The sequence below is a fragment of the Ursus arctos genome, unplaced genomic scaffold, assembly GCF_023065955.2.
Source record: "Ursus arctos isolate Adak ecotype North America unplaced genomic scaffold, UrsArc2.0 scaffold_2, whole genome shotgun sequence".
NCBI classification, from domain to species: Eukaryota; Metazoa; Chordata; class Mammalia; order Carnivora; family Ursidae; genus Ursus; species Ursus arctos.
In genome coordinates, this window is record NW_026622874.1 from 89,127,925 (window position 1) to 89,140,478 (window position 12,554).

Sequence of the window (12,554 nt, forward strand, 5' to 3'; positions counted from 1 at the left end):
TTATTACTCAAAATCACTATATAAAGCTCCTGAAATCTCTTTGAGAGCTGCAACCAGGGAAAAGCTGGCCGTCTCCAAGAATGGAGTGTTTCTTTCTTCTCAGAGACAGTGACAATCCCACATACGTGTTTTCTTTTTAATTGTGACCACCGGGAAGCTCAGAGCCAAATTTATGGTTCAATTTTAATAATTATGCAAGACCCTATGACCTGCTTATCTGTGTTCTTACTCTTGGTGTTTCCTTTTATTCTGACTTGTCTTTTTCTTTGTCCTGGTTTTTCAGTTAATTTTTACATTTTTCTATATTACTATATTTCTATATTTTCTATATTCTATCAATTATGTTAAGCCATCTCAAGTTCACCTTACAGAGAAGCAAGGCATTCATAAATATTTTGTTTTTTTCATAAATAATTTAAAATGTTTTTATAAGTTTGCACCTGTTGAACACGGAGCTGCTTGGAGGTTGTGGTGGGGAGTATCAGGTAATGGAAGTGTGGTAAGGAATATCAGGTAATGGAAGTATGGCTCTGGAGCTCTGGGCATTGGCCAGGGTTAATTCGGATTGGGTCAAAAAATATCAAATGATAATGACAAAAAAAGAAAATAGATGGCCATTGATCACCACCCCCCGGGGGAGGGGCCGAGGGCTTACTCAGTCACACAGGGTGGTATCTTTGAAATTTATTATTCATTGCACCCAGTCCCCTAAGGCCCTCAGGCACCGCCCCTCCCCACCCATCCCCTCCCCTTGCCTCCCAGAGCCCCGCCCCTCTTTTCCTATGGCCACGCCCCTCCCCTCGGTCCCGCCCGTTGCGCGCGCCGCGCCGCCTCTGTCTCCGCCTGCCGGCCCGGCCTCCCGACGGTTGCGCGCTCCGCCCCCTCCCTCCGCGCCCGCGCGCGCCTTACCCGCCCCGCCGGGTTCTCTCCTTTCGGGGCGGTTGGGCCGCGCGCCTGTGGGGGCGGGGCCCAGAGGAGGCGGTAGAACCAATGGGGCGCGGCGGCGGCGGCGGCGGTGGCGGCGGTGGCGGAGGCGGTGGCGGTAGCGGCGGCGGCTGGGTCGGGCCCCGACGGGCGGCGGCGGCTGAGGTGGAGGCGGAGGGAGGCGGCGGCGGCGGCGAAGGAGGCGGCGGCGGCGGAGGGGGGAAGATGGCGGCGCCCGTCCTGCTGAGAGTGTCGGTGCCGCGGTGGGAGCGGGTGGCCCGGTATGCAGTGTGCGCCGCCGGGATCCTGCTCTCCATCTACGCCTACCACGTGGAGCGGGAGAAGGAGCGGGACCCCGAGCACCGGGCCCTCTGCGACCTGGGGCCCTGGGTGAAGTGCTCCGCCGCCCTTGCCTCCAGGTAGCCCGGCTGGGGGGAGCGGGCCGGGAGCGGCCGAGCTGGGTGAGGGCGGAGGCTGGGGGTGGGGAGCGCGCGGCGGGAGCTCGGGCCTGGGGGGCGGCGGGGACCGGGCCGCGGAGGGACCGACGGCGCTGCGAGCCTGGCCAGGGCTGGAGGCGGCGGCCGGGGGCTCCGGCCCGAGGGGCGGCCCGAGTCCAGGCCGCCGGGGTGGAGGTGGCGGGGCCGCGAGACCGGCGTGGAGGGATGAGGTGGCAGAGTGCAGCCGGGAGGCCAGAGCAGACCGGGAGCAGTTGGGCAGGCTGGGGCCGGGCTGGGAGGGAGCGAGAGGGGTTCGCCGAGGGTGGGTCCCGGCCGGCTTGACAGATTTCTTGGTTCTCGCCGGTGGAGGCGGGTCGGGAGTGTGGGACCCTGCCCCAGGGAGCCGTGAGGTCACTGTCCACCCCTCGTCCGGGCTCGCTGCAGCCGGAGGCTGTGCGGCCGGCGTGGACTCGGGGGGTTGCATTTCCCACTGTCTTCCCGGTGCTAGGACAGGTGTTTCTGTGGTCAGGCCTCTTTGTACTCTGTAGCGCTAATGAGAATTTGCAGACTTCTTGAGACGGTGACATTCGCAGGCAAACACGAATTTGACCCTACTCTGGAAGAAGATACCGGCACTTAACATATCTGATTTCTTGGAGTCCCCCTCGTATATTTCAGTGTGCGGGAGAGGGGGAATTGGCCACACTTTGGGTCTAGTTTAAGCTTCATTTGCCTAAAATAAGAGTATGTCAAGTGTAGTGATAATGTTTGGGGCCATTAGGCTGACTTTTAAACGTTGTTGATTAGTATAATGGGATACTCAGAGAAGATTAAAAATACACGCCTTGCCTAAGTGGAGGGATTGGTTTGTTTTACTGATAACTTTAGGTTTTTAAAAATGCTGTAGTGATTTATCTGTTACATTCTATTTGCTGCACTAGTTTTTCCTAGACAAGTTACTTTAGAAAAAAAAAGGAGGAATTTACAATTAAAGTGACTGCCTTTTTAAAAAAAATTATTGAGGGTTCATTGAAAGTAGCAAAAGTGAAAGAAATGACTTCAAAATTGATAGGTTACAAATTTTATAGACATACTATGCTTAATATTTTACATTTCTTAACAGTAGTTATATTTGAGCAGTTTCTTTCCCTCTTGTTGATCTGTAAATTACTAGGTAGATGGTAATGTATATAGCTCATTAGTTTATTTTGACCTACATATTGGTGATTACATGAACAGGCAACCATTGGAGTTTGTCTTGTTACTATTTACAAACTTCAGGCGGCCAGTCTTTTCCACTTAGCTCTATCTCATTTGCCCTTAAACCAAAATCCTGTTGCTTTAGTGGGAAAATAGTCATCATTATTGCTACATTAAACACAATATGTTTAAAATGTAGATATTAGTTAACAGTTCAAATATATCAGTGTTACAAAAAGCTCACATTTTTGGTTAGGTATTTTGAACCAAGTCAATAGACTTAATAGATTCAGCATCCCTTTGAGAACCACAGAGTGTATTTTATGCAAACATTTTAATGTTTATTTCACTTCCATTGGAAGGACTTTTATACTTAAAAGTACCTGGTACCCAAAGTTAGTTGAATAAATACGTAAGACTATCCAGCAGTATATTTCAAGTAATTTTTTTAAAAAGGAAATGAAAATAACTTTTGATACAAGATTAGCATGGCATTTAGGCAGAATTATTACCAGTTTTAGATTTGCAAACGTTGTAATCTATAATAAATTTAACTGGACCTTTTAACTCGTGGGTGTGTAAAGAGTGCTTTATGTTATCCAAACTGTATGGTTATATTTTTAAAATTGACTTGCCTTTAAAAAGGAGTGCTTTTGAGCCATGTAATTAGTATAGACTGTAAGTATTTTCAGTTACATATCCTATAAGATCCAGGTTTTTGTGCTCTTTTTAAAAATTTTAATAAAGTACCATAAAATAATATAAATAACATCAAGTAGAATATTAAAAGTATACATAAGTATACTAAGTATATGTAAGTATGTAAGACTAAAAATAACTAGATCTCTTTATAGAGATCTTTTAAATGTGAATTTAATATGTTGTGACTAGAAGTAATGTTTAATTGTGTAGCTGTGTACATAAAATATTTTAAAATCGATGCTCGCTAAGGAGGATTGGTAAGAAATAAGACATGGCTAAGAAAAAGAGTAAATAGCTTATTTGCTATAAACACAACAAAATTATTTTCAAGAAATTTATTCAGTTTGATCAGCCTGTTTGTAAACTACTTGCAAAGCTACATTCATGTGTATACCACATATATGTCTGTGTGTGTGCGTGTGTGTATATGAATATATTTAATGGAGGTACAGAAATTTGAAAATTAAAGTGGCTTGAGTCTGATTTATAGACCAGTTTTTTTTTTTTTAAGTAGGTAGAATAAACATTGTTTGAAGTTTTATTTTGTCAGAGTGGCTTTAAATAAAATCAGATTATTGGAGACCTCAAGTAATTTTTTTTTATTTGACTTAAGTATTGATTGCTACTTAGCAGAAGTATTAAAAAATGTGACTATCTTAGGAAAAGAAAGTCTGAGCCCAGGTTAGAGTGAGTAGAATTGCAAATAAAGATGAGAGAAGTTACCCAATGAAAAGAATCCTTAGGAAAGTCCTCTACCAGAATCCAGTGTTAACTCACGTGACTTTGGATTGCTAAAACTCACTTTATTCTCATTTCTCAATCCTTAAGTGTCTTAATCCAAATAGAATAGAGATTAATGAGAGAATCTTGAGGTGTGTGTGTGTGTGTGTGTGTGTGTGTGTGTGTGTGTAAAGTCCTCTAGTATTTTGGGAAGCATCATTGTCTAAGGGAGTAGTTCCCAGACTTTGAATTTCTTTTCTTTTTTTAAAGATTTTATTTTTAAGTAATCTCTGTACCCAGTGTGGGTCTTGAACCCACAATCCTGAGATCAAGAGTTGCATGCTCCACTGACTGAGCCAACCAGCTGCCCCCAGACTTTGGATTAATGATCCCCACCCCCCCAAATTGGGAGGGTGCAGTGGAGTTGCCAGTTTTTGTTTTGTTTTGCCAGGTATAGCCAATAAAAACAGCAACAGTAACCCACATCACTAGCTTCTTTCACCATCATTTCACTTATAAAAAGGATATTTTAACTCAAATAATTTGAGAGGACAGAATTTCAGAATAAAAGACTTTAAATTGAATCATTTAGCTTTATTAAAAGGCTTTCTTCTCATTTTTCCTCATTTTTATATTAATCAGTAAATAGTCTGTTGCAAACCTACACCAGCCTCCCAGCCAACATTAAGTAACCCCTGTCTGGTGCAGAGCTCAGATCCAAAGATTCTGGGTGGGCCCTTCGCTCTGCTGCTTGTTAGACTCTGGTCTCAAGCTAGTCACTTCAGTTATCTTCATGGAGCTTCAGTGCTTCTTGTTAAATGAGGCTAGTCATTCTTCTTTGCCAGAAGAATGGTGGAATTAATGATGATAAAAGGAATAAATACCTGGATGATACCTGGAATAAATTATATACTCAATTATAACTGTTATCATTGATTGGAGGTATTTGCAGTACCTGATAATAAATGCCTTTAAGTAGTGTAAGTTTTTTGTTTTAGGTATAGTCATTTATGTATTTTAGATGTAAATTGGTTTAGTTTACTTTATTGCTCACTCCAAGCCATAGTGTAAAGACTTCAAGTACATTTAAAACAATTTCAGAAGTGTGGCAAGAGAAACAGTATAATGTGCAGAATATTCTTTATAGGTATTTTCTGCAAGTTACATTAGACCCCCCTTCTAAAAAGAGTTTTTATGTTAAGGATGGTACGAGTGATCTTTAAAGATTAATAGGCTTGACAATTCTATACTTTTAAAAACTGTAAAATAGTATTTGAAAACCATCAATTCCTCAAAAAATTGCCTTCTTTTGCAAAATATTCAACTAGTACCTCTCTCACATCTTAAAAAAAGTAGTAGTGCCATCTACTTACTACCCCTTTCGTTAAGATCTTACTTCTTTTTTTCTTTTCTTTTTAAGTAAGCTCTACTGCTCAGCATGGGGCTTGAACTCATGACCCCAAGATCAAGAGTCACATGCTCTACTGACTGAGCCATCCGGGCACCTTGAGATCTTACATTTTTAGAACAGAACCTAGAAATCTTTGCTTCTCCTTGCTTTGTTCACCTAGATTCAGAGGTTCAACAACTTGCCCAAGGTAACACAGTTAATGGCAGACTGGGACTAGAAACCTGGCTTGTAGAGTACTTGTTTAAGGACCGCACTCCTACATTTTTTTCAGTTAAATTCTTGTATAGAAGAATTTGCTGTTTCACATTTCAAGATACTAAAGAGTACATGGTAAATAATCTTTTTCATACCCCTTCACCCAGACATGCAGTTCTCCCTCTCCATAAGCAGCTGTGAAACTTTCCAGAGCCATTTTATCTATATAAGCATAAATATGACCATATTATTCTTCCCATTTTTAAACACAAAATTATCATATTATATATTCTGATCTATACCCTACTTTTTGCTAGCATTCTTTCCATCACCACTTTTTTTTAAGTGCTTATATTTGTATTTGGCGCAATGTTAACAGCTAGTGTGTAAAAGAAAATTTGTTCTGGGAGTTTTGACTAATAAAATATTGGTTCTTCTGTTACTATTGTTTCTTGATATGGAAATTTCAGAGGCAGTATGAACTTAGAGGATAAGAGGAAAGATACCACAAAGTAACTGGACTGCTGTGGTGTTAGAGATAACTGTTAATACTTAAGATAATGCTTACTGGGTGCAAAGTAGTGTTCTAATGGTTACTTCTCTTAACAGTCCTGTGAGGTGCTTTTATCACCATTTTACAGATGAGAAAACTGAGGCATACAGAATGTAAATGAAACTTGATTTAGATAATACAGTGGCAGAGACCTGATTATAACCCAAGCAATCTGTCTCAAGAGTCCAAATTCTTTACTATTACTTTGAATTCCATTTAGATCTAATATTGGTTGAGTGATGCCCATATCAGCCAACTCTTTAAAAACTATGCAAACATTGGTGCCATTTTTTTTAACATCTGTATGCCAAAAATGCCTAGAGTTTGCATTATAGCTTTTATTGCTTAGAGCAATTTGGGGGGGGGGAGCAAGGACGCTACTATGAAGGCACAGTATTCAAGAAGTAAGTTTCTGGAGTGTTTGCCTTCTGAGCCTAAACTTGTGAAGATAAGGCATTTGTCACACCTAGTTAGTGAACAGGTATGCAGTGGGGTGAGCTATCAGGAAGACTTAACAGAATTGCCAAGGGAAGGAAGATAAAGAGCATCTAGGCACCTGGGGTAGGGAGGGGAAAAAGTTAGTTTGAATTTGTGCTAGGGTGGGGAAGCTCTTTCTGACAGAGGTGTTGAGTCATGAATCTACTGTTCAAAGAATCAGGAGAATTGGGCCTGGGGTGTGGTGCTGGCTAAGTCACCACACAGAAGTAGGAATTAAGAGGGATTCATTTCCTTGATTTGGAAGACTCTGGGAACAGCATGAGGAAAGGCAGAGGACGGTGGCATTTGGGGGGAATAGCAAATGGCCATATTTGAATGTAACACAGACCCACCTGGGCTGGGAAAGGACTGGAATCTGGAGCTTGTCCAGAAAAATGCAAAACCAGGCATTCTTGTAAACCACGTGTTCTTGTAAACATGGACAAGACTTACAAGCACGGAGCCTTGGGTTTCTCTTCTATATAGTATTTGTACTCAATTGCACTAGACTGGGATTAGATTATCAGTTTTCAAAATTTGTTCCCCCAACTCCTAGTTGTGTGGCAGTGCAGCAGGGATTTCGTAAGCATTTGATTCACATTTTAACATGTTAAACTTCAAAACGTTTATAAACATTTATATATACTCAAATGCATAACATGCTAAATTTTAACACAGTAGAGACCACTGATTTATACTGCCAGGTTATCTCAAAGGAGTTACACCAGGTGCAAAAAGGGCCAGTCTTAAAAGTTTACATACTATATGATTGCATTTCTAATAGCATTTTTGAAATAACAAAATTATAGCGATGTAGAACAAATTAATAGTTGCCCAGGGAGTTCAGAATGGGGGTGGTTTGGTTAAGGAAGGTAGCATGAAGGAGCCTTGCGGGGAAAGAACAGTCTGTATTTCGTTGTGGCTACAGGAAGCTACAAATGTGATAAAATTGCATGGAAACACACATGTAAAACTGGTGAAATCTCGGTAAACTCTAGATTGTACCAAGGTTGGTTTCCTGGTTGTGGTGGTGTACTATAGTTATACAAGATGTTACCTTTGAGGGGGTCTGGCGAAGTGTGCCAGGGACCATCCTGTGCATTTTTTGCAAATTCCTGTGATTCATAGTTATTCAAAGATAAAAAGTAAAAAAGAAAAAAAGGGGAAAAAATCAATGTATTTAGAATATTTGAGGGAAAATAAGCAAAAGGAAAAAAATAAAATTACCCATAATGCCAGCACTCAGGATAAAAATCCTTATAATAAGGTTTCGTGCTTTCTTTGTGTTTATACTCGAATTTTTAATTCTAGCGATTAGGATTGTAGCTTTATATTGGTATTTTAAAAATTCGGGCCAGTGCTTGTTTGCTCATGTAAAATTATATCAGCAAATTCACTACTATAGAACTCTCATTGTATTATGCTGTAACATGTGACTGCCTTATGCATAATGTACTGATGGCATGATTATTACGTATTTTAAGATCTATTATTAGAGATTTAACTTAGACATGTTCTTCTGCTTAGACTTTTGGACAGGTATAATAAAATCCTTAGCATTAATGTACTATTTAAAAAAAAACAAAACTCATCATTTGCATCTGCTGATCTCTTTGGATCAGGTTTTTCTTGATACTGCTCAATCAAAACAGAACAAGTCTGACTGCCCCAATCATCTATAGTTTATAAAGTTTGTGTTGATCAGAAGACCTTCATTGTAAATGTCATAAAATTGAGCTTTTAAAATACACTGATAGAGTGAAATACTGCTTTAATCTGTTTTTCATTATAGATCCACATAAAATTTCATTTGGAAAAAAAATTTTTTTCTAAAAATTTTCTTTAAACCGTTGGATTGTAAGCCGTACTCTTTCTTTTGTTATTAGCATCTATAATTTAGGGGAATTTCAAGGATGCTGTTATCCCAGTGTGTGATTATTTATTTTTTTTTAAGATTTTATTTATTTATTCGACAGAGATAGAGACAGCCAGCGAGAGAGGGAACACAAGCAGGGGGAGTGGGAGAGGAAGAAGCAGGTTCATAGCAGAGGAGCCTGATGTGGGGCTCGATCCCAGAACTCCGGGATCACGCCCTGAGCTTTGCCCCCTCTCCCCCGCCTGTTGTGTGATCATTGACCTTTAAAAACAATCATTGTTTTTGAGGAGTAAAATAGTGGAAGATCCATGACAAAATAAGAATTAAAGTGGAGTATAATCAACTCCACTGTTTTTACAAGTTTGCTTTATTTCCACTTGTACATTGTGCTAGTAGTTAAGATCACAGACAGTAGAGCAAAGGGTACCTGGATTGAAATCTTGGCTGTATAACTTGATCTCTTTTTTGTCTTAGTTTCCTCTTCATAAAATGAGGGTAAGAGTAGTCTCTAACTCAGGATTATCGTGAATATGAAGTACACCAATGCACCAGGGTCTATAAACAGTCTTAGCACAGCACCTGGGCACAAAAGTAAGCGCTCATAAGATGTAGCTGTTATTTTAAAACATGGTTGCAATCATACTGTATGTATTTTATATCTTTTTTTTCATCATTTAACATGTCACAACTATTTTCTCTTGTTCTTAGAAATTCCACCAGTAATGTAAGAGAATGTCAGGAGTCCTGTACCCTTGTTGTTGGGTAGTCTCATTATTTAGACCTTTATGGATTTGTTTTATGAAAAATGTCATCTCATTGTTTTGATTTGCATTTCCCCCCAAGCATAAACAAGTTTTAGTGGTTTTTCACATTTTTATTAGTTGTTTGCATTTTTTCTCTTGAGTCTTGCCTGTATATGTCTTAGAATTTTTTGTGTTGATTAGACAAATGTTTCATATATTTAAAGGATATAGATATTTTATCATTTGTTAATATTTTTGCAATTTTAGTTCTATTTTATTAATTTTTATAACACATAGGTTTTTTGAAAGTGTATGAAAAATTTAATTATTTTTCTTTGTAATTTTTCCCCATAGGTTTTGAGTTTACAAGGGCATGTCTCCTTCTGATATCAGATGAATGGTATTTATGATTTCTTTTAGTTTTGAAAAAAAATTCCTTAATCATGTAGAATGTAGCTTACAGGTTAGATGAATCTATAACCTAATTTTTGTATAGACATATGTTTAATGTTCACTTAAATTTCTTCTGGAGATTGCCTGTTTATACCTTTGCCCATTTATTTCTCTTCTAGGTTGTCTTTTTCTTCCTTATTGGTTAGTGGGAGTTCTTCAGGTATCACAGTAATTTTTTGTTATTATGTATTATACATATTTTCTCCTCGTTTCTCATTTGTCTTTTAATTTCATTAATGGTATCTTTATTCAGTAGAAGTTTAAACTTTTTTATGTGGTCCCATCTTTGACTTCTTGGTAGCTTTTTTTTTTTTTTCCTTTAATCTTGGTTAGCAAAATCTCTAGCATCCCAAGATTTTTTTTTTTTAAACTTTCATGTATTTTGTTTGAATTTTTTTCATATTTAGCTCCTTTGGTTTGAATGGAATTTTCTTTGGTGTGTGGTGTGAGGTAGGGATCAAACTTTTTTTTTTTTTTTTTCCCTAATTGGTGGGCTTTTGCTTAACTCCATGTATTGACTTGACCATATATGAAATGCCACAAGAATTTCCTTATATACATAGGGCCTCTTTCTGGATTCTCAATTCTGTTCCAGTGGTATGTTGTCTGTGTTTCCACTCATTTCCATTACTGTAGTCCCTCTCTCCCCTGTTTCTTTAAATAGTAAGTTTGATATCTGATAGGGCAAATATGCTCATTTTAAAACATTTCTTGGCTATTCTCATACATTTACTGTTCAGGTGAATTTTAGAATTTATTTTGATGAGTTCTAAAAAACAGTCCCAATGAGATTTTGGTTAAAATTGTACTGAAATTATAGGTGAACTTGGGAAAGAGTCAGCCTTTACTCAAAGCTTCCCATCAAGGAACGAACATATCTATTTATTCTGGAGTTGTTAATCTGTTATTATTTTAACCTAGATGCCCATTGTAGTTTTGTTTTGTATGTGATTAAAGTGGTGCTGGAAATTGAGAAATTTTATGATGGTATTCTGGACAGGGATCCCAGTAACAGAATTCTCTCCAGTCTACAGCCACTATTTTCAAGTCTATAGGGCCCCTGAGGAAGAAATTTGTATTAAATATTTGTACTTGCAAATTCTTAACTAGGACTTGGGCGCCAAACTCCCAAGATAAAAGACTGGAGTGAGCCCAGCTGGGTTCATGTGGAAATACTCCCCCCCCAATCCAGTTAAGCTTAAATTGTTTCAAACTAAAACAGGCGGTGAGTTGGACCCCTTTCATCTCCTCAGTTCTCAAACATGGCTAGATTTTTCCCATGTGATGTGAGCAAAACCTGCCCTATCTAACTCATTCCTGTCAGTGCTCAGGGCCATGTAACCAGAGTGCACATTTGCTTTGGCTGACTGCTGATCAGGCCTTGGCCACATGCCCTAGGCCTTTTCTGCCCAAGTAGTAGGTTTGTCCCTGGCTCTCACTTAGAGAAGAGAAAGCCCTCTTGAGGACTTCTCATACCACTTCAGTCACATGGAAGAAGCAGAAAAGTGAACCTGTACTTTGTGCTGACCTTTTAATGGTGATTCTATCCTGTAATACACAGACCCAATCAGTGCTTTCAAATCTGTCCTCTTCCTTCCTGAGAGTCGGGGAGAAAGAACAGTGAGAGGGGCCTTAGTTCCTCACTTCTAAAGATAACACAAAAACTTTCAGCCATTCTCAGAAGCATTGGTTTTTCTTTTGGGTTGTTGCTTGTCTCAAATCAACCAGAAAGAGGTGGAGTAAAAACTGGCTTGCAAAGTATTGCACATACCCATATCCTTTCTTAACTATGCATCAACCTGTGGTGGGTGACCTTTCTCAGGAGACGTTCTCTTCCCTTGCTTAATGGTTCATGACATGTTCTTGATTTTCCTCCTCCCACTTGGTTCCTTCTCATTTTTCTTTACTGGCTTCTCTTCCTGTACCTGCCCATTAAATGTTGACATACCAGGCATCAGCCCTACACCCTCTTGTCAGTCTTCTTTCCCTAAACAGTCACATCTCTGTCCATGGCTTCACTCACAGATGAACGTAAAATTTCTGTCTCTAGTTAGGAAATGTATGTTTTCAGCCTCAAAATTTCCATCTCCCCTTTGAACTCTGAAATCTGCCTATCTAATTGCCTGCTAGACATCTCAACTTGGATGTCTCCAAAGTATGTAAACTTAACATGTCCAAGATTTAATTAATGTTCTTCCCCTGAAAATGCTGTTTCTGATCCCAGTGAAAGACATCACCACCCAAGCCGTTGTGCAAGTCAGAAACCCGGGAGTTGTCTTTCGTTGCTTCTCCACTCCCCTCCCCCCCCCCCCCAAATCCAATCAGTCACCAGGTCCAGTTGCTTTTTTTTTAAACCTTTTTTGTTCTGATTTGTAACATAGATATGGAAGAGTCATTGAACTGTGCATCTTTTTTGATGTAGTAATCACAAAGCATAACCCTTGTAACCAACATTCAGGTCATTAAATAGACTATTGCCAGCACTTTAGAAAGCCTTCCTTTAACTCCCTCTTTATAAAATATATTCTTCCTCCTTCTCAAGATTAACTAACTTCTGTCCTCACTTTTATGGTAATCACTTTCTAACTTTTCTACCTAAGGTTGTATTTAAACTTGGTAGTTTAGTTTTCCCTGCTTTTTGAACTTATGAACAGAACCATTTAGTCTGTATTCTTTATTCTGGCTGCTTCCATTCAACATTATCTTTTGAGATTCATCCATGTTCTATGGAGCTATAGTTTGTTTCATTGCTGAGTATTCTGTTATACAAATATTTCACAGTTAACTTATTCACTCTTTTTTTGAATGGACATTTAAATTGTCTTCACTTTGCGGTAATCATGAATAATGCTGCTATGAACAT

General features: G+C 39.4%; 1 protein-coding gene across 1 annotated transcript in view; it reads left to right on the plus strand.

The window, feature by feature from the left end:
- The first annotated feature begins 1,063 nt into the window (after nt 1-1,063).
- The window catches only part of VKORC1L1 (vitamin K epoxide reductase complex subunit 1 like 1), a 65,297-nt gene continuing 53,806 nt past the window's right edge, over nt 1,064-12,554 (plus strand). The window contains exon 1 of the mRNA XM_026515914.4: nt 1,064-1,343. Within this exon, the coding sequence (XP_026371699.1) occupies nt 1,150-1,343 (194 nt within the window). The 5' untranslated portion in view covers nt 1,064-1,149. The remainder of the gene's footprint in view (nt 1,344-12,554) is intronic.